This window comes from Corvus cornix, chromosome 11, assembly GCF_000738735.6.
Source record: "Corvus cornix cornix isolate S_Up_H32 chromosome 11, ASM73873v5, whole genome shotgun sequence".
NCBI lineage: Eukaryota > Metazoa > Chordata > Aves > Passeriformes > Corvidae > Corvus > Corvus cornix.
The window spans coordinates 7997488-8019933 of NC_046341.1; the positions used below are offsets into that span (position 1 = coordinate 7997488).

Here is a 22446-nt window from a genome sequence, read left to right on the forward strand (position 1 = left end):
CCACAACCAAACTGTCCAAGTTTGCTTGCAGGTAAAGCAGGAAGGAGAGACAGGAAAGAAAGCAGAGAATTAAGGAATTACAGTGCAAATTATATGCTCATGGAAAAAAACCACAAAGGAAAAAGGTTCTCTCTAGATTTTCTAAGCCTGTTCTCTCCATGGCCCCAAAACAGGATCCATCCTTGTTAGGGAATAACTGCCAACTGACCCTAGACCTTCAATAGAACATTGGGAGCACATTCCCCACAGCAGTGCACTTGCCTTCACACTGCCTATCAGCAATGCTACGAGATGCCTTTTCATCACCCGGTAATCACAGCAGGATTCCACAAGAAAGTGCAGTGGGAGTCTCAGGTCTTCAAGCTCCTCTTATTTTATTCATTTGTAGCAGAGATTTGAAAGTCCCTGTGCTGTATTCACAGTGGAAAAAAAAGTGCAGCAACACACACTGGAGACACTCCAGGAATTAGTGCTGTGCTGAGGCAGCTTGTGGAGTTCGAGTAAAAAAAAATTGACAAAAGAAGAAATAAGGGCAGGGCTAAAGAGGAATACAGAAAAATAAAGGAATTGCTCTGGGCACCAGCACATCCCAGTTCCTCTCCACTGCCAGAAAGGTGCTGTAATGGATCCTGTCTCCTGTAAGCAGCAAGTGCAGGACTGAGCAGTTGTGTAGGGTTATCAGCAGCATATGTGGACAGTCTGTGGCAAGCGTAGGGACAGCTCACTGCCACTTGTAGATATTCACCATCTTCTCTGTCAGAGTAGCCAAGAGGTGAGTTTGGTTCACCTCCAAGGGGCAGATATCCAGCACAGGCAGGTCAGCTGGCAGCTTCTGCAGCAAGGAACCACTTCCAGCATCCCAGAGCTGTGGGAGGGACAGACAAGGTCAAGGACTGAGCCAGAAGAGACCTTCCTCTCTCCAGAAAAGATGTCCTCAGTTTAGTCAGAGGACCCTTTCTCTACTTCCACACCCTGCTTGACTGGTCTTCAAGCAGACTTGCAGCACAATGCCACCCTGACCACCCACTTTGACCCCACTCATGAGCTCTCATGCAGCCTGTTGTCCATCTTCTGCATTTGGGCTGCTTTTTTATACAAAGGGCAACCCTTCTCCTCCTCTTCCCCATCATTCCTAAAAAGCCTGCATCCTTCTCCCACAGCACTTACCACGCTAGCTATCCCACCGAGTCTCTTACACCACTCAGAGGGCCCAGTTCTGCCACTGTGCCCAACCACATTCCCCTGGGGGACAACAGGGGCTCACTGCCTGCGTGCCCTTTGATGGATGGGGACCACAGGCCTTGGCTAAGACTTGGAATCCCATGCTATCAGAAGTTACACCTGCCACAGCAGTACAACAGACCAGCTAGCACAGGGGCAATGTGCATGACAAGACAATTCCCACCAAATCACACCTATGCTGTGACTGATAAGGCTCCTCTCCTAAGAACTGCAATAAACCCTTACACCACAAGGAAAGGAGCAAGACATACCAGAGCAGAATTGGATGCCTCATCACCAGCACACACAAAGACACTCCCGTCATCCTCCGGGCTCTGAAAAATGGCATTTTTGGTCAGCAACTTGCAAGTGGGCCCGGCACTGAAAGTCTGAACCGGGTTAGAAGAACACACCACATCTTCAGAGGCCTCTGTCAGTGGGCTGCAAGTCAGTTCCATCATCACACAACGCACACACGGGTTATTTTTACCTGTGCAGTAGAAATAAAAAGGTAACTTTTGAAAAATGTACTCACAGATAGGCTGTGGGAATACAAGCAGCACCACCCTGCAGCTGCCTCCTTTTGCCCACCACCAGTTTTTATCTACGTGCAGATGCTCACTGCTCTAGTAAGAGCAGGTGCTGTGTTTCTGCAGTGCCCACAGCACCACAGCTGTTGCTGAGCTCAGCCCAGCACAGTGAGAAGCAGTGGGAAGAGCCCTGCAGACACACCCCAGTACGTACCAGGCCTGTACGTGGCCAGGCAGTGCCGTGTGTTGATCTCTGTTTGGAGATCGATGCAGCCTCCGGGTTCCAGGGGCAGGTGATGAGGCCGGTAAGAGTTGCCAGCTTTCTGTTCCCAAAAGCAGGCTCCTTCCAAGGTCCCAGCCAATATTCCGCCATAAGGCAGTGACGCTGAGGCCATCCGGGGCAGGTAGGACAGCGATACCATGGGGCACCTGGAAGGGTCATTGGCAAGAGTCAGTGCTGTCAGCTGCAGCTCTGCTGGTATCCTGCTCGCTGCTGCAGAGCTCCAGTTCTCCAAGTGCATAGCAAAGAAAGGGCCTAAGCAGGCTGTGAGGATGGTCCTTCAAGCAAGGAGTCCCAATGAATGTGTCAAGTATAAATTAAATTCAACTTAACTACTGAGCCTTATGTTTTACAGAAGCACCAGACAGCACACATCAGATGAGCACAATCAGTGTTTGATTCCCAGAGTGTAAGAAACAGAAGCATCAGAATTTCACACCTCTTTGTGATTTGTCCTTTCAAAATTAAATACTAAACCCAGCTCCAAAACAAATTCAGCTCTTCTGTTTATGCTGCACCAGTGGATCTACTTCTGACCCTTGTGTGCCTTAAAAAGAGCACAAGTGTTTGGCAGATGCATAAGTTATATATATACACGATACAACTTTATGAGAGACTTCTCACATTTGTGCTAAATGTGAATTTTTGAATAAGAGAGTCACATAATACAATTTAAACAATTGCAATTGTTGCATGATTTTACTGAAAGAGTGATAAAGTTCTGGAATCATCTGCCCGGGGAGGTGGTGGAGTCACCATCCCTGGATGTGTTTAAAAAAAGACTGGATGTGGCACTCAGTGCCATGGTTTAGTTGAGGTGGTGTTAGGGCATGGGTTGGACTCGGTGATCTTGAAGGTCTCTTCCAACCTGGTGATTGTGTGATTCTGTGATTTATGGAAAAAGCTCTGTTTAACTTGATGTATATTAGTTGAGAGGAATGACAAATCCTTCTGCCATACCTGGACTTTTGAGGGACCAGTTCTTGGACATGAGAGTTTGTGTCTCTCAGATCATATATCATGATAGAGCCATTGACCAATCCAGCATAGACATAGTTTGTGTCATCGAGACACCAGCAGCAGCTCCACACAGGACGACCAGCATTGTATGTCTGTACCACAGTGTTTGTTGCCAAGCTGCAGAAGAAAAGCAAAGTGTTGGCCAGTTGCACAAGCATCTACTGATGAGAAAACAGCATAGTTAAAGTAAGCTAATCTAGCTTTTTAAAGTCTTCAGTCAAAAGCATCTCTCTTTCGATGGAATTCTCAATTAACTCCTCCTTTACTCCAGGCATGAATCTAAAAACCCAAACAGAATAATCCCTTGGATATTGTCAAGTGATTTATAATTCTTCCAGGCCAATGCTTCTTTTTCCAGCTTGATCTTTGGAGACTGGGAGAGGAAATCCCACAGCAGGGTCTCATCTGCCTTACTGGCAAGAGAAAGGTAAGTTACTTTTCTGGAAACAATTAGGAGAAGCAACTCTGGTGTAATCCCGTAATACCACATATTCCTGAGATCATAGGGCTCATCTCTTCAGATTACATCTCTCATTAATTATTTCCCCTCTTTTTACACAAGAGGAACAGTATTTACGCCTCAAAAGAATCCAATTTAAGCAAGAGTGAGACAGTGAGTGGGATGAGGACAGTTAAAAGCACGTTTATAATATTAATTCTTCCTTCTACAAATCAGGTTTCTAAAGAAGAGGGGAGTCCACAGATGGGCGCAGCCCAAAAAGCAGATGAAGTTGGTATCAGATCAGGACGTATTTGCAAAGGGCAGCATTGTCAACATGCATTTGCACACTGAGAACAGCAAGAGACAGAAGACTGCGCTTATCAAAGTAACTCCAGATATCCTTTGTAACACATGTGCTTCTCCCTGGGGAAAGTGATAATGCTCCAGAGAAACAAGTAATTGCTCCCAGGTAAGTGTAAGGGCAACAACTACAAAGACCTAGCTGGTGAAACAGGGAGTTTGACATCAGAGCAGTGACTGGGTCAAAACAAAAGGACGAAAAAAACCCCCAAAAACCAAAACAAACTCACAGTGCTCTTTTAAACAACTGCAAGCCAGAGCAGGAGACATAAAGACATCTTGGATAATTCTTTTGGGGAGGATGACTGTGGAATGAGTAACTAGAGAAGAAAGATGTCCAAAGAAGGACTATTCTTTCAGAGGGAAACTGAACAAAGTATGAAGATGCTGTTGAGGCAAACACCTAACTCCAAGACATTCTGGGTTCAAGCACAAAAGCAAGAGGATCACAAGCTCTGATGCAGCCAGCCAGGCAGTAAGAGGCAGATATGGAAGTGCCTGGTTCCTTGTTGCAGTGTCTGCTCACTCTTCAGATTAAACCATGAAAAGAATTATCAGCCTAATTAGTTAGAAGTCTGACATCTTGACTTGAGCATCAGAGACAGTTTTGTTTACTTTTAACTAGTCTAGCAAACGTTTCAACATGGTTACAGGAAAGCAACATTCTGTACATTTTTGTTGCAGGATTAAGTTCTCTTCATTGCTTCACTTGTAGGAAAGAATTGAGACTAATTAGTCAAACAACAGACACTTATCTTGCCTAACCCAATACTAACAGACAAATTGCACAGAGATGTTAATATAACTCAGTAAGAATCAATCAGCCAATAAAGTTTTGAAGCACTGTAAGATTAAGACTGAAGAGCAGCAGAGCAGCAAGAACACACACTCATAAGCTGTAAATTCTAACAGGACCGGACACATTTTTCTCCCAGTCTCTGCATAATTAGTCTCCAACCTGCTGCTTTAAGTCTCTGCTAGCTCTAGAGAGCCTCTAATATATGCTCAACAATGCTGTTTATGCATTTCATACCCCAGATGAATTCCATGATCTGCAAGAAGTTTAAAATCGGAGAAACCAACATCACTGCAAGGAAGGAAGAGCCCAGCCTAACCACCCCTTATTTCTGCTTTATGTACAAGTTCCCACGCTTCACATTTCCCTGCAGTAACAGAAACCCAAGTGGACAGTAAATGTCATGTCTATATGTTACATTTATTCTCAACAGAATTGGCCAATCTGTGCTGAATTACTTGTTTTCCATGGGATAACTGCCAGAGAGAGGTTGCTCCATGACACCTCCACCTCAAAGATGCAAAAGCATCAATAAGCCCTTCCCTCTGCTAGTTCCCACATGCAGGAAGACTATGCAGACCTGATCTCATCTTTGCAGCATCTTTCAGAAAGCAGAATAGAAACCAGAAATCAGAATAAAATCCAACCCAACCTCTTGCACACGGCCAAACCCTGCAGGGACAGGCAGCAGGGCTCACCTGGTGAGTTTAAGAGTGCTGTCCAGGGCAGCAGAGAGCAGCAAACCATCTGCTCGAGTGCCGAAAGCCAGGCCCCGAATCTGTTTACTGTGGATGGGGATGTACTGACTGCTCTTCAGGTTGGCCAAGCTCATCATCTTAACACCACAACCTGCCATGGAAGAAGGGTAAAGTAGATTATTGCAAAGCAGCATATGCATAGAACTTGCTATTCTGTGCCAGAACTACAAAGTCTGCATTGAAGCCTGTGGTGGGATGACGATGTAAGTTATTTGCTGTTCTGGATAAGAACTGCCACAAATCATTCTTTAATTCAAATGGCAACAAGGCAAAATCCTTAAGGATCTGAGCCAGCAAGAGCAAATTCAGTACCAGTGTTACAATTCTTGTTACAAGGCCTGTTGCTCTTTAGCCCAGCTTCTTCAAAGGCACTCTTGCCCAGATAAAGCCACACAGAGCAGGATTACATGGCTATTTAAGAGAACAAGCATCACAGCAAAGAATAGTTACAGGTGAACTTAACCTGTGTGCTACAAGAGTCACCACAAAGCCTCCATTCAGAGATTCAGTCCCTGGCTACAAATACCAGAAAAATGAGACCAGTTAAATGCGGAAAACCACTTTTTTATGCCTAGATAAGGGACATTAACCTCAAACCCATTAACCGAATAAAGTAAGTTTCATCAGTCAGAAAGCACTTTGCAAATAACTGCTCTCAGACTTCTAATGCCACATCTATTGCACTGAAAAAGCCACTGGCACTGGTCCAGATGTCAGGTCACTGGCCCCTGGACATAACAATGAGACAAAACCAGGGCTGTCCGTGCCTTCTTGGCTTCCTATTTCCTCATTAGGAAACAGTGCTTTAAGCATTCACATTGAAAGGAGTCTGCTTTTGGTTGAGGTTTTTTTGTTTGTTTTTTTTTTAAGGGTACTGACAAATCAGCTGCATGTGCATCAATCCACCTACAATTTGGGAAGCAATGTTTCTCAGTTAACCACTGGAAGCTTCTCTGAAGGCCCCACTGCCTAGCCCCTTCTTGCAGAAGTTCCACATTTGCAAGGATTACCAAAGGTGCATGTGGCATTCCAGCAGGAGAGTGGAAACCCTCTGGTGGGATTCTGCCATAGAAGTGCCAGGGAAAACAAGCTCCTTTGCTAGACAGAAGCTACCGATGCAGGGGCCAGATGAACTATGGGGAGCCTTACAAGTATTCTCAGTTTACAAGGCACATGTAAAGGCCAAGCAGAGAAGCAGGGAGCAGGGACAAAGTAGAAATTACATTAACTTTTACTTATGAACCCCCAAATGTTGACTTGCTTAATTACCAGGAATAAAAGTAGATTGTGGAGAAGGCTGGGATACCACAAGACAACTCAGTGAGTCACAGTATGCCATTACTCTGCAGTTCCCAGTCTGAGACACCAAAAAAACCTTTTCCAAGTGGTACTTGCGCTGGCTTTGGCTGGAGGGGAGGCTGCCTGGGAGGCAGGTGCGGGAGCTGCCAGGTTGCTGCGAAGCGCTCACATTGTACTGGGACACCAGAGCCTTCAGCTCCTGCAAAGAAAAAACCCAAAGAGCTTTAATGCATCACCAGCAGTGTAACCTTCTGCACTCTCTGCTTCAGGTGTTCCAACTGTACTTGTTCTCAGATAAAAGAGGGAAATACAGTCCCATTTCCATGCTGTTCCTGAAGTATTACATTTTTAAGTAAATGGCCTACGACAGCGTGCAACACAAGCATTCAAATGCTGTGTAAATTCTGGCAGAATGTACTCAAAGTCTGTTATTGTATGTATTACACCCTGTGAAAGAGAGGACTCTTGGGCAACACATAAAAGCCAGTAACAATTATTACCAGATCAATGCTGTTTAGAAGAGAATGAACTGCCAAGTATTATGTGCCGCTAAACCTCAAGAGAAAGTCAATTAAAACCATTTTCCAGAATTTCCAGAATACCCCATAAAAAAATAAAAGCCCAAGATTCAACATAAAGGGCGTTGCAGGAAACAAGTCAGTCTATTTAATGATGATGACCCTGTTCTTGTAAACCCTGTGCAGCAAATTCCAGGAACGACACGACTCTCAAGAGCTCCAGTCCTGTTTTCTACCACCTCCTCCCCTCTCTTCCTCCAGCTCAGTTGATGAACGCTCAAGGATACTCAGCAAAGGCACAGACAAGAACAGCTTCTATGAGGAACAAGATATTCCTTGAATTCCTTTTTCTGCTGAGATTATCAGGGGTGTGAGGTGGGAATGCAGGTAGTGGCACCAGCATATTGTGAGTCAACTAGAGGTGTCCCTTCCCAAAAAGCATTTTGACCATCTTGCAATCCAAGGTCAAAACCAGACAGTACAGGATCTCAAGGATATTTAAGAGGAAAGCTGCTGAAGGAAAATTGCTACTTGCTTTCTGTTGTCAGAGCAATGCAGGTTCTCCTTCAAACACTATGTAATCTTTAAACAATTAAGGGTCACAAGAATGATACTATGAATATATCAGTAATTGCAAGTCGGCCTCAATAGTGAACCAGCCACCACCACTTAACCCGCATCGAAGCAAAGGCAGCAGTTTTCAAAGAGGAGAGACCAAAGTTCAAGCTCTACATTAATAGTTATCAAGACCTATAACTTCTGGAAGCTGCTCAAGAGGAGAGCAGTTCTGACACTTTACAGAGGTCTGATCTGTTTGGCATCAAGCACATTCCAAATGTCCCAAGGGAATATAAAAACAAAAAAAAAAAAAAAAAAAAGGAAGTTGAAGACTCCAGATGATCCCATTAGAGCAAGAAAAGACAAAACAACCTGGGCAAGGAAGAAGGGGTGTGAGGGTTGTCAGGATGCTTATGATGAAAGCTGTAGCTTCAGGCTTAGAGTAAGCAGTCAGCAAAAACACAGGTAACTTAGAAGAAAGTAACTTTTAATGAAAATTTTAATAAACTCATTATTTCTAAAAGGTGAGGGGAGGAGACTATGACTGGGGATCAGAAGTGATTAAAATTATTTGTTGCTCTGGGGACCTTACAAAACTCTCCTTGTCACCTGCACTCAACATTCAACTTTCACACAAGTTATTAAAAAAGAAACCAGGCAATTAAAATCGCAAGGACTGTTAGTACAATGTTTACATTTAAACACAATGGACAAATCCAGCAGAACCAGGAAGTCTTACTGGAGACACATTAGCAAGGTGATTAAAAACATTGTGCTGCAGACAAATTCCACTAATTGTGCTCAACAGAACGTTCTGTTCATTATGGAAAAGCCTATACTTTCCTTTAAGATGCTTTGCAGAGTTTTCCTGATGGCTGGTGTCAACTAAAGGCCTTGAGAGCAGACTCCTCTCTCTGCACATGCTATGACTGTCCCTAGATTTCAGCTTGCCTTTGCAGTGATGAATGAACACAGTCACACTGGGGGGAAAGAATGGGCTATACAGCAAAAGTCTTCCTGAGGAGCATGCAGGAGAAGCAGAAGAGCACAATGAATAGGAAAACCACCAGCTACAATATATTCAGAACAGTTTTGAGTATTAGGTTACAGCCCTAATAGCTCATATGAAGCTTTCAAGACAAAGGCAGGTAACAATGAGTGTCATTCTCTGGCTGTTTCCCACAGAGCTCTTAGAGAAGCCACACCTGCCACCTCGCACTGCAGAGCCCCAGCACTGCCTTTAATAGAGAAACACAGGACACGACAACCTCAAGCTGTGGTGCAGCACTGCAGACATTCCACCTTGCACCTCCCTTTGGGGATCGGGTTCAAATTCAGGCTAAAGGACATGGAGCATTTTTAACTGGCTTCACTACAAACAGCAGCAAGGAAATACCAGCTTTCACTTCCCCAGACATCAACTGGAGGTGAACACAGAGATCACAAAGATGAACAATTTTGATACAATAAAACAATTAGCCTAATATTTTTTCTAGAGGCCTTGGATACACAAGTTTGTATTGATATTTTGCCATTCAATTTGTTTTGGATGCTCTGAAAATTCTATTTTAAAAAAGCTTGTCCATTACATCAAGCAATATAAACTGATCTCTGCAAGGCTCACAATTACATTTGCTTTCTTCTCCACAGCAGCAGGCACTCTCCCGTAATTTCCCTGCCAGTCCTCCTTTTCCTGCTCCATACCCAAACAGAGCTACTTCTTCCTATGTGCAAAAATCAAATCTCCTACCCCAGCTGATCAGAAGGCAGAGATGGTTTGCTTATCATTAGCTACTTTTACTGAAAATGCTGGCAGATTCAGGAGGAGTACTGCAGTAGCTCACATCTCATTCCCAAGTTCTTTTTGCTCCTAAAGGAAAAACATTAGGTAAAAGTAAGGTGTCAGCAGCACTGGTTCCAAAAGACAAGCCTGAACCTCCTGTGGTGGGCAGAACACAGCTCAGCACAGCCCCTGCTCCTGAGGGCTTTCTTCCAGAGCTCTCCTCAACTTCAAGTTCCTTTTCTCATGTATTTTCATATAGCTAAAGACTCGAAAACCATCAATTTCATAGTCTCAATAACATTACATACTTCAATAACGAAGTACAATGAACAAGACCGTTAATGGGTAAGAGCATGGAAAAAAGCATACAAACCTAAAAAAGGTCATAACTAGTGCTGTGACTGCTGCTGGGCACAGCTCAAGAGCACTAGCAACAAAAAACCCTGAACAACCCAATGCGACACTGCAGTCACCCAAACAGGGCTGGGCTAGAAACCTCCCAAACTAAATGCTTCTATGCAAATAGTTACTTTACTATCCAGCTTCTCATAAAACAAGGAACTCATTAGGCATCTGCTCAAAATATAATCAAACAAGTTAAAGACTTATTGCAGACTTCCTGCTGACTTTTTTTGCTCCCCAGTATATTCTTTTACTTTCAGTTTATTCATAGTATAAACAAGCACCTTAAAATTGCTTCCAGCATTTGCATTAACCACTACAGCACAATGATGAATGCAGTATAAATACTGAAACAGAGCTTAAAGAACATGGGGTACTTAATCTTTATAACGTGTGACTTCAATTCAGTTAGACTGGACACTCCATCATTTAACACCAAATGAATTGCAGGAAAACATTATGGACCTGCAGTTTCATCTTATTTGCATTTTTCTTAAGCCAAAGTTTGAAGTGGACCAATTTTCTTATTAGTGATGATGAGCATATGGCTTCATGCAGGAATTCAGGAAATTTATAAAGCTTTATCTTATGTCACACAGGAAGACTTCAGCAAAGAGGATGTTGTTTAATGTACAGATATGAATAGCCAAGACTATAAAAAAACATCCAGGAACAAAGAAAAGCATAAAATAAAGCAGGCTGCTAGACAGTGAGAGGATATAATCTGCCTCACATAACAAAAAGTAGCAAACCGGCAATGAAACAGGCTCTTGGAAAACCTAGCACTGGTGGAATACACCCCCTTATTCACAGCTGGAAGCACTGGCAGAGTCCATAATTTATAGGAATCCTGCAAAAGCAGCTGGGATGGGTTACAAAATATCTCAATATTGCATAAGGCAGAAGGAAGCAGTAATTTAACAACCCATCATTTATAGTCAGTAATTTGTGTTCTAAGAGGTGCCTCTCAGCAGCTGCTCAGCCCATGTATAAAGCCTCCTGTATTGACAGGCCAGGTCCCAGGGTACCAGAGGGTGCTAAATGGGAATGTTGACTAACCTTCCAAAAAATTCAAATCCCTAAGGATTTTTGTTATTCTTTTGATTTTGCAAGTAGTCATGCCTCTTCACAAATTCTCAAAGCCTCTTGACTAACTAGTGATAATAGGTTGTATTACAGGTTTACTACAGAGATTTCCAAAGCTTGTTTTGATGCAACTACAAGAAAGATGAGGAGAGTAAGTCTAGTTTTTATTACCATGCCTTTCTAGGCACCACAAAACCTGAGGAGGAACCTGCAACATTGGCAGCCAAGCAACTCTACTGCTGGGCTGCAACTTCAATTAAGTAATAAAAGCACAAAAAAAGTCAGTGTTTTTGTAGCACACATGAATATTCCAGCGCAGGATGTTTTTATCAGCTTGGAATGATTCACCAATTGAGATTACTAAATCTTGCTGATTGTTAAAACTGGAATCCTGTCTTCTCTCCTCTAAGGGAACATGGAAAAGGCAGGTTGAAGAGAAAGAAGTCCTCTGTGCATTTGTAGCATGAGACTCACCTGAACTTGCTTGCGGAGTTTGCTGCATTCATCTGTCAGAACCTGGAGCTGGAGACGGCTCTGTGCAGATTCCAGCTCTGCCTGTCTCCGCAACATTTGCTCCTTTTCTAAAGAGCTGGAGGAAGGAGAGAAAAGCAATCCTTAGGACGAGGTATTATCTAAGATGCTTTTCTGGGCTGTCAATTCCTGCCCTCTGACTTCATACCACCAGCCCTGTTCAGGAAAATCCACAAGTAACAGAAAACCTGGTATTGCACTAACCCAACACATTCACCTTGAGATATTGAGTTATGCAATTGTTCTGAATGACTCACTCAAGTATTGTTCCAACAGACTTTCTCCTCACCCTCTCCAAAAGGATTAATTTAGTAGAGTGAAAGAGAAATCAATTTTCTTTCCCCTACAGAAACACTTCAGCAAATCCTATACCATCAATGTCCATGTAATACACTGTGTCAGTAACACAGCACATCATAGCATAACTATATACAGCAAGATCTTCAAGCTTGTCTCTACTACCAGTAGCTAATCTTGTATTTCAGGAAAATATATCTGTACCAGAAAAAATAATACAGATAAATTCTCTGTGAATGCCCATAAAGAGGCCACATTTACTACCTCACCTTAAGCCCAGAAGTGCATATACACCATGTAGCAGCAGCACTTTTGGTAAGTTACTTGAATTTATTTCTCTTTCATACAGGTTTACATGAATGAATAGCTAAAGTGGGGAAAGAAACACCAACACTCCTTAAAATTAGCTGTACACTTGGTCTGTGTTGCCCACTGCATTCCGTACTGCAATATTCCAGTTATTTCTGTCGTTCATATGCAGGGAGCTCTAGCTTGCCTAAGTATTTTGCAAATGCACAGACCTAGCCTTGCGTGTTCCAAAGCACAGAATTCTGTCATTTCCTCATAGCTTTTTCATGTGATTTTTTTTCCCTGCAGAACAAACAGGTGAAATGCCTACTTAACCACCAGAAACACATTCTTTATATAAGTACCCAGAGCCTGGAGGCTGGTGAGTTTTTCTGAATGTGACAAACCTCATGATCTTATACCTAATTCAAGACTACGTGCAAACAATACTGATGCATGCACACACACATCTGCGCTCCATTCGTGGCTCTGTGCCACAAGGCAGCCACTGCCAGCAGCTCCATGGACTCACAGGCAGTCACCGCTCCCTGCCTTACAACAAAAACAGGAGGCAGAGAGGAGGGGCAGGGCTAGTGGGGAAGGGCTAAGTCAGACAACCCCCTCTCCATGAGAGATAAGATTTACACACCAAATGCCTTCTGTGCTTCTGAAAACCATGTTATATATCATTTATTTTTGTGTTAATCCAGTAAAAGAAGCATGACCCTTCTAAAGGCACACTTCAAACACATCAGGCTGTGGCAATCTGGAGAGAAGGGAGATTCTTCCCTTCATGACTGTTACTCCTCAATCATTTCTGATCTATAATTACCAGGATAGCGAGGTTTCTGTTGAAAGACTGCCTTGAAAGAACAGTGGTATAGTTGTAGACAGGTGAAGAAACCTCAATTAAATTCTATTCAACACAAGACTCAGAAGAACTCAGATATCTGCAGCCTTTTAATTCCAGAATAGTATCTGTGACAGCATCTTACTGAAAATAAATGAGTCCCCATTTTCATACCTGCTTTTCCTTATTTCAGTACAAAGTCTACATTTAAGTGGGAAAGGGAAGTGGAGTCATAGTAATGCTTGCTGACCTTTTGCAAGTAAAGCTACATGAAGAGTTTGACAAAGCAAGATGGAAAGTGATTCATATGAGGTATTGCTCTGTTTAATGCATGCAGAAAAGATGGTAGAAAAGGTCAGCTATTCACCCTCCTTGCATTCCTAACTATGCCTTGCTTTTCCTATCTAATGATGAATTAGCAATATACAGCTTTTTGGCATCAACTCTGCATGTTCTCCCATGACAACATTTCAGGATACAGCACAAAATAGCTTTTGCTGTTTCAGGGCTACAAAATGCAAACTCAAGAATTCTGTTCCAAAAGAAAATTAAAACGTGCAACACAGCAAGGCCTTGGTTCTTTAAGTCAGCTACACTCCTGATACACCCCATGGGAATAAACAAATTGCTTTAGGTAATACAGGAAATGAAAGCATGAAGTAGAAGCCAGAGTGCAGCTTTCAGTGCCAGGTGCCTTTCCATGGAGACTCCATACCTCCGCATGCGCTCCTGCTCACTGGTATCCAGCGCTTTCAATGCGCGGGCGTACAGGATCACGATGTCGGAACGCTTGGCCTTCTTATTGCACTGAAATCAAACACAAGCTCAGTTCATCTACAGGAATTTAACTATGCAAACTATGCATCCCTGTGAGTCCCTAGGTATTGTTTGCATGATGCTCCCTCATACAGACACCAGAGCTCTAACCAGGGCTACAACAACAGTTTAAGTTGCATATCCTATTGTACCTTTAATAATCCATCTCCTTGCTTCCCACTAAATGTATTCTGCTAATGCACCAGCAAGGCAGCACAGTCAGGTACGTTCCAGGGACAAAAAACCCCAAATCAGACAAAGAAGGGAAAACAAGATCTGAAACAAAACACCAGCCCAACCTCGGGTTTGAGAATACCAAGACTTGCTGCTTGGCCAACAGACAAGGATTTAGGAACCCCTGAGTTTACTCCCAACTATTACTTCTGTGCTATATTCCTTTTATCAAATTCTACAGGCCCAAATCCATAGAAGTGTTCCAATGTTGTATGAAACATTGACATCTCACTGATTTCTGTGACACACAGGGAGTCAAATATGTCAATAATTTTGTGCATCTAGCTGCAACCATTTAGTACTTTATCTTCACCTTAAAAAGAAGGCAAGTTAGAACTTGCAGATGCCATAATTTCTTCCAAGTTTATTGTTTTGCAAATATTCTTTGTTGATGAGAAAAGAGGCACTGAATACTCAGATCGAGTAACCTCTGCTAAACATTTAATTACTGTGTGTGCTTCAAATGCAGACTTCTCTATTACTTAGGAGCACAAAGATATCACAAGCAGTAGTTTCAGAGCAGACAGCCTCCCTCCCTCTATAAAGAGCTGCCTTGCAAAACAATAAATGGCTAAGACAGCTTTCCTAGCAGCCAGCAGCTACCACTGGCAGGATCAGGAATGCTGCAATTTCACAGTAACTCAAGCCACTTAGTATACAGACCATGCACAGCAACTCCATCCTATTCAACCAGAGAACGCCCAGTTGTAAAGGACAGAGACTGAAAATGAAGGGAAGATGATTCAGCTTCAAGGATCTCTCCAGGGCAAGTTCTCCCAGGAACTTTTTAGTATTTATATCAATGGAAGAGAAAGAGAGAGCAAGCAACGCTTGAGATGTTAGTGTTCAAGAAGAAAGCAGTCACAAAATTCCAAAGAGTAAAGGTGCCAAGCAGGTCTCTCAGAATTCTGGGCCTGAAGTGGGGGAAGAAAAGCTTACACAGAATTGACAGGGGTAAGAAAAATCAACTTTGGGGCTTTGCTATGGCAACAAGGATTCTTTAGGTTTAGTCATAGCACACTTCAAGAGGAAGTTTCTTGTTGAGAGGAGGGAATCCTGCAAAGTCAAGCAAGAACATGGAAGCTCTCAAAATGACAAAGCCAAAGAAACCCTGGGCTTCCAGCCACCAACTCAGAAAGCAGCAGTACTGAATCCTATTTACAAGGTACTCGTTGACCTATTTTTGGTCAACATTCCTTCATGGAGAAAAGGAATAAGGAATGGGAACACATCACAGAGAAGTGTAGACCTCATCGAAGAAGATCAGTTAACCATGGAAAGAAAGCTGGAAAGAAAACCTTCAAAAGCTGATTTACCACTTGCAAATGGACATTAAAGGACGGCACTTGGTTCTCAGTTCGTTCTCTGCAAGCTTCCTAAACAACCTGGTCCTCTTAAAGGCTACGAAAGCAGATACAGTTCAAAACAGAAGATTAATCAACTGAAAACTAAATTAGATGATCTTTAGGGTCCTTTCCAACCCTAACCATTCTGTGGTTCCAAAACAGCTCTCAGACAGATTTCTTGTCCAATAACGTATTCTTTATGCTTAGTTAATTGCTTCTAGGAATCCATCTGCTATTTCCATTCCAGGTGGTTCTCTCCAGGACTAGAGTGGGGCATTCTGAAACCATTTCTAAGTTTAGCACTTCAACTCAAACTTTTGCATCTGCTACTCACAAATACTCTACTTGGGAGAAGATCCAAGTCATAACCTATCCTTTAAAGTACTGCTAGTTGTTACTGGCCTAATAACATCAAAATAATGGTGGGGTTTATTACTTCTGAGGCACAAGTTAGGCACCCATAGTAAGTGCTTTAAGTGCTTTCCAGTGCACATAAACACCCATTTTACCTGAGGGCACTTCCCTGCCTGTCCCTTGAGCCACCTCTCAATGCATGTGTAGCCAAAGAGGTGTCCACACCGCAGCGCTGACAGACGGTGGTCCCCAGCATTGGTCCACTGCTCAAAGCAGATTGCACAGGTATCTCCTTCCTCCTCATCCAGAGCTGCAACAGGAACTGATGGTCCCAGATTCTTTTCTGGAGTTGTCTAGAATTAAAAATTAAAAAACCAACACAACTGCTTTAGAAAATGCAGCCTTTATCATATATAATCTGTCTCCAAAAGCATTTAGTTCACCTTACTTGCTTTTTCTGGACTTCAGCTTCATCTTCAAGACTTTCATGCTCTGCAGAAACTTGAGGTGGCTCTGCTTGGACCTGGCTGGAAACTAAAAAAAGCATTGCTTAAATGAACTGATTCATAATGAGGGAAAAAGGAGTTTTCCTGCTTTGATCTGAAATCATCAGGGCACAGGTTAAGTAGTGACACAGCACAGGTTACATAAAGAGCTTCAGATCAGTGCCCTGGACACAGTCTGTGTGTAAGGCCTTCTATACATTGACAGTAGTGCCAAAGAATTTTACGTTTTCTTTTATGAAAAGCAACAGAATTTCTGAAAAAGAAGAGGTCTTTTAAGGACAGAAATTGTTATCAGAATTTTCTGACCTGCACAAAACAAACAGACCTGATCTATAGTTAGGCTGATGTAAGGTTATATCCCTGCATCATTATGCCCTGAGAAAGACAGACACCAATATGCAGAAGTTGCTTTGCCAAGGGATCTAAGCATGCATATTTCATGTGCCAAGAAAGCATTTCCCGCATGCTGGCTGTCCATTCACTCTGACTTCAGCAGCTTTCCAGCTGGTAATTGTCTGAACTATCAATTCTACTGGTATTCTCCCTATGTTTTTGTGGTGGGCTTCTGTCAGCCCATCTGCTGGAGGCACAGGCACACTGAATTGCTACATGGGGATCACCATCACTAGCATAGTAAAAAAGGTGCAGAAATCACTGACTCCTCTCTAACTCCTGACAAAACAAGAGTTATTAGTCACATTTAGTAATCTATGCAGATACTTTCCATCCAGTGGAAGTATTACCTAACCCTGGCTAATGTCAATAAAGTTTCCACCATCTGTGGTTCTAAGAGGAGCCACTGGCTTATATAAACAAGGGAATTCCAGAAAATCCAACAGAGAGCATATGTTCATACAACAATATACAGCACTTAACAGCTTGAGCTCCTGTCACATGTAAAACTAGCCCAGAGCAAGCAGAATAGACCTGTTCAAAAGACACCTCACAGACATACCCTTTTAAAAAAGGGTAATGAGGTAGGCTGGCCAATCCAAACCAAAACTGAGGGCAGAGAGTAAATCATAAGGACATTCCTCAGAGACTGAAGTAAAAAGATATCCTTGTTCTTGTATTCTCTGGGCATCAATAACCTTGACTAGCAAGTTAACTATTTGTCACTCTTACATGTGACAAACTGTGTATGTTCATCACAAACAATGTCACTGAAGTGTGTTTCAGCCTGTGAACGCGAGTTTAGATAAAGAATTGTGCGACAGAAAGAGATGAGGAAAGAAAAACAAAAAGTACCTCCATCTCCTCAGCTAAGAGTCACAAGTTACAGGAATGAAAGTTAAACTGAAGAAGATTGAAATCTCAAATAATTTAAAAATACTGAATCAATCCTTCTCCGAAAGCACTTACTGATGTTCAAATTGTGACCTGATGCCTTCAATAACGCTCCTTGATAATATGTAACATCGGAAAGATGGCAAGCAATCTCTAAATTCAAGTTACAAATAATCCTGGAAATGTTCAGAACATGTAGCAATCTGCAAACAGCAAAACATTATTTAACATTATGGTAGCAATCACCCATTGCTGCTGCTGCTCTTAGGAGCTGCTTGCCAGGAAGCCGTGTGGCAGCAGCCTGCTCCTGTCAGCTGTGGGCACAAAGATCTCTGAGCACTGTCTGTTGTGAAGCTCAAAAGGATTTCCCTGCTGAGTTTTCAAACAGCAAGAAAAGTGTCTGAAATCAGTCTCTACACAGCTCCAATACTGCACAAACCTCCTGAGCTCGCTGCTGGAGGTGTCTCCTGGGCTGATGGCAACAGTGGTGCTGCTGCCTCCACTGCTTCCTCCTCCTCCTCCGAAGTGCTGCTGTCAGAGTCACTCACTTCTACTATCTCGTCTGGGCGCTGTTCCTGGGTGTCCCTCGCAATACGGGGGGGCTCCAGGTGTGGAACTGGTCCTGCAGCTGGCTCTTGGGTCCTGCTGAGTTGAAAGTAATGGTCCAATGCTGCCCTGAGTCCAGAAAAGCAAGAAACAAAAGCTACAGTCATTTCAGGTAAGCTAAAGTTTCAGCATGTTTCTCCATGAATGTTTACAGGAAAATTCCCAGGCTTTGACTGCAGCAGGAAGATGTCACAGTTATCAAGTCAGGCCTTCTCTGGTAGGGAGGCAGTCACATAGGATAGCCCACTTTGTGAGCAACAGTGAACAATCAGCAGGATCAGCAACAATTCATTTCACTCAGTTCAAAGAAAATCTTCTCATTACAACAATGATACTGCCTTTTTTGGGGGAAGAAGGGGATGGTGGGGTTGGAGAGGAGAAAAGCAAAGTAGTGTCATTCACTATTAAGCCTAAGGAAACTCCTAATCTGTCTCTCCAACCCTAACTCAGCTCTGGTTTCTGGAGCCACCGGTACTACGAAATGCACATTGACTACTTTGTGTCTAGTCTTTCTACTTTCCCTCTTCTTTTCTTCTAGGAACTTCATCCCTAGATAGAAACATCCTCCCCTCTCCCCCCATCAGTTCAGCTATTATCTCAATTATCCTTCAGATTCAAAAGACTTTCTTGGGTTGCCTTCCAGCCCTCACAACTACAGTGACCTTCACAGGCAATTGGAGGGCAAATAACACAGTGGTGTTTAATCAATTCGGAGGAGAGGAGCTCTTGGTCTCACTTAATTTAAAAGAAATGCTTCAGCTAATTATAATTTCACCCTTGGCATGTACAAAAGCTAGAAAGATGAGACAAAACCCAAATAAACTAGAAATTGGGATTTCTTTCTGGCTGGAGAACATCCCCACTCACTCCCTTTTAATCCCATCACAAATGGTATTAAATAGACAGGATTTTTTATTTTATCTGAAAGTTAAAAAAAAAAACAACCACAAAAACAAAAAACCAACCAAAAAAACCCTACAGAAAAATATCAGTTTGTATGTTTGTGAAAGTTTCTACAGCAACTGTCACCAGAAAATGTAATCAGGCAGTCCTCAAATCAAAGGTGAAATGCAAATCAGAGCACAAGCTCCACTGAGCTAAATGCTGGCTGGAACTGCCAAGAGTCAGCACTGCTGCAGGAATCATGGACAGGAATCTGGCTGCGCAGAGGGAACAGTAGCAGCAGAAGCTCTGCAAGCAAAATTCAAAATGTAGAAGGGCTCAGAAGTCAACACCACCCCTGCCAACACATGAAACAGGGGGATTCACTTAACAAGGGCACAGAAGACACCAGAAGTTGCTGTGCTATTACTTAGCTTAAAAGGTAGGCGAGGTACCCTGGATTTGGCCCCAGCCACACACCTGGGCTGGGCACTGTAAGCCAGGAAGCAAGGCAGTTTTGAACTGGCGCTGGACCCAATCAGAGGGCAGTTCAGACCCAATTTCCCTTCTGCTTTACCTGGCACTGATTGTCCTCTGGGAATCACCAATTCTCTGCTGCCTGCGAGCTCTCCTCACTTGTGGATGCTGTGTGAGCTGTGGCACAGGCAGTGGTTGGTACAGATCAAACGCCCCTTGCAGCCTCTGCAGCTCACTGGGGGCCACGGCAGGACTCGGCGGTGGGTCAGGCTCTGCTGCTGCTTCCCTTGTTGTACCAGCATTGGGTGTGACAACAGCATCATCAGCAGGAAGGGCTGCAGTGCTGCCTCCTTCTCCTTCACCCAGCACGGGAACATGGGACAAGAGCACTGCATGACCAGAGGGCTCTGGGGCAAGTGTCCGGAGGGTCTCCACCGAGTAACCAGCCACTGGCTGGAGATCAACTTCCATCTCTTCTTGAGCCATTTCTGCAAAGATTTGAAGAAAACTAGGATTTACTTGTAAGTGTAGCCTGATGGTAGCAAGAACCAAGTATCGCACTCAGTGACTACAAAAGCTTTTAGAATTCAGAGTCAAGAGAAAATTTGTCCTTTGCAGCAGAGCTTAGCCACAAGTCAATACACATATGTGAGCTGGGAGCACCCTCCCAGAGTCCTGGGCTCAAAGTCTTTGGCTCGACAGCAGCTAGCACCAGAGGCACATTGCAAAATCAACTTAAATAAGCATGTGGATGAGTACATAAAGTTAATGTTTTCTTGCTGGCATCATTTACTTGCCAAGTAAATTCACATGGATCTTGAAGAACAGTAGGAAATATCTGAGAGACTCCCTGGTAAGCAGCAGTGCACAAGCACTGACAGATACAGCCAGAAACAAGCTCTATGACACAGTCCTTTGCTGCGCTGCTCTCAGGAGGTGAGCTGACGTTCAAGTTTGTTCAAATAAAATTCCCTTATCATAAGAGATCACTGTGACCCTTACCCAGAGCTCACTGAACAGCCTTCAGGTATTTACCAACACCAGGCAAACCCAGAAAAGGCATGACAGCAGAACACATGACTGAGACACTATTGGTACGAAGTTATCTGCAGCATCAGCATTTGTGGATCCACATTCAGCCCAAGACTGGATAAACATGAAATTTGGAATAAAACTGCAAATATATTATTAAGGATGGTTGCCCTTCTACATCTTTGGCATATGGATTTCAGGTTACCACCTGAACATGAGTACTATCTTAGAGTTTGAAGAAAAACAGGAGACAATAGTTTGTGTATTATTAATTCTTATGCTGCTGTCAGCCACCAAATTAAGAGCACTTTAGTTACACTTCTTACAACACAAAAAAGTTCAAGATTATTTTATTAATTGAATGGATAGATGCACCAAAAACTCACAAAAGTCCTTTATTCGAAGAGGTGTGTGGATTAAATTCTGCAAGCTACTGGAAGTCATTCACATTCTCCAAAAAGTACTTAGGCAATCATAAACCTGGAAGGCATTGAGAATTGCAGACCTCTAGCACTATTTAGAAGCCCAAAGCACACACCAACACTTACCCAGCTAGGGCTGTACAAACAGACCGAAGGCTGGTTGTAGTAGAAAAAGTAGCTAAAAAATGTACACAAGTATTAATAAAGGAGGATGTACTAAAGCTCAGATATTTTTATAGACCTTTTAAGAAATTCTAACTTATGAGTAATTTCATCATTCTTATCCTAATTAACAATTCAGCCTAAGCTAGGCAAGAAATAGATGTTACCACCTCCCACCAGAAAAGCTGCATGGCCAAGACATAACAATATTCAACAATCAAGTACTGCATCTCTAGCATTATGTTCATGAGAGAACTGCCACCTATACACATAATAAACCCTTTATTTTCACCATACCTAGAATCATGACGTTAAGGGGTTGGAAGAGATTGGTTAAGGATACAATCCCAACCCCCCCTGCCATGGGCAGGGACCCCTCCCACTAGACCAGGCGGCTCAAGGCCTTATCCAGCCTGGCCTGGAGCACTTCCAGGATTGGGACATCCACAGCTTCCCTGGGCAACATGTTCCAGTGCCTACTTTAACTGTGAGATTTATAAAAACGTCAATACTGGCATTTTCACGGTTAAATCTTGGAATCTGGTCAAAGGAGCAGTGCTTCCTCCAGCCAGCCAGCTGCCTACCAGGCAGCCCCGGGAAGTGCCCGCAGACGGAGGGTCTCCACAAACGGGCTTCCTGGGCCCAAATGAGGAATTCCGAGCACTTCCAGAAGGCAGAGCTTGGCTGGCAGCCTCAGGGCTCGCACCCGAGGGCTGAAGGCTGAAGCTGCAGTTTCCCCTTTCGGAGGGCACCCAGGCCCCGCTCCGCACCGCCCGCAGGGGTTCTGCCGTACCTGCTTTAGCACGAAATTAACACCCGCCCCCCGAACACGACCCAAACGAAACACGCACTCCACAAGAGGGGGTTCTCTGCCGGCTTTTTCATAGAGCTCGCATACTTTAACTACGAACCCGCCGAAAAAAAAGGCATGAGAGCGGGATACACCTCCTTCGGCAGCCGCAGGCAGCCCGAGCGCTCGGGAGGAACGAGCCGTGCTGGGGGACTCGGCTCGGGCCATAGGGGATCGAGCTGTGCCGGGGGTCCCAGCCCGGTACCGGCCCAGAGCGACCCGCCCTGGCCCCACCACCCCCTCTCACCTCCACGGGGCCCAGCCGCCCGCTCGAGCGCCGCGCCGCCCCGCCCCCGCCGCCCTATTGGCTGGCCACGACCTCCGCGCCTGCTGCCATTGGGTGGGTCGGAGCCGTTCCCGCCTTCTCATTGGCCAGTCGCTCTGTCCGTCTGTTCAACGGAACTGGGTGTGACCGGGCGAGAAGCAGGGAGGTAGGGCCTGCTCTGATTGGTC

The 22446-nt window shown here is 43.8% G+C and overlaps 1 protein-coding gene across 2 annotated transcripts; it reads right to left on the reverse strand.

The window, feature by feature from the left end:
• RFWD3 (ring finger and WD repeat domain 3) lies at positions 1 to 22279 on the reverse strand. Of its 2 annotated transcripts, none has more exons than XM_039558501.1 (13): positions 22241 to 22279; positions 19628 to 20015; positions 18002 to 18237; positions 16218 to 16303; positions 15925 to 16122; positions 13735 to 13826; positions 11528 to 11642; positions 6677 to 6905; positions 5348 to 5498; positions 2992 to 3168; positions 1966 to 2180; positions 1494 to 1711; positions 1 to 865 (listed from the first exon to the last, which is right to left on the reverse strand). In XM_039558501.1, exons 2-13 carry the CDS (start codon positions 20011 to 20013, stop codon positions 722 to 724), a joined length of 2247 nt encoding a protein of 748 aa, XP_039414435.1. In that variant the 5' UTR covers positions 20014 to 20015; positions 22241 to 22279; the 3' UTR covers positions 1 to 721. The 2 variants fall into 2 exon arrangements, with proteins under 2 accessions (XP_039414435.1, XP_010394967.1); XM_010396665.4 differs by lacking the exon at positions 22241 to 22279 and adding an exon at positions 21108 to 22207.
• Positions 22280 to 22446: the final 167 nt, after the last annotated feature.

Bases quoted from the DNA above. Each gene is read 5' to 3' on its own strand.
- RFWD3 (XM_039558501.1), bottom strand. From the start codon at position 20,013: ATGGCTCAAGAAGAGATGGAAGTTGATCTCCAGCCAGTGGCTGGTTAC. The intron at 16,304-18,001 runs GTTTGTGCAGTA...TGCTTTTTTTAG, and splicing joins TCCAGCAGCGAGCTCAGGAG to TTTCCAGCCAGGTCCAAGCA. The intron at 11,643-13,734 runs GTATGGAGTCTC...TCCTTCCTCCAG, and splicing joins GAGCAGGAGCGCATGCGGAG to CTCTTTAGAAAAGGAGCAAA.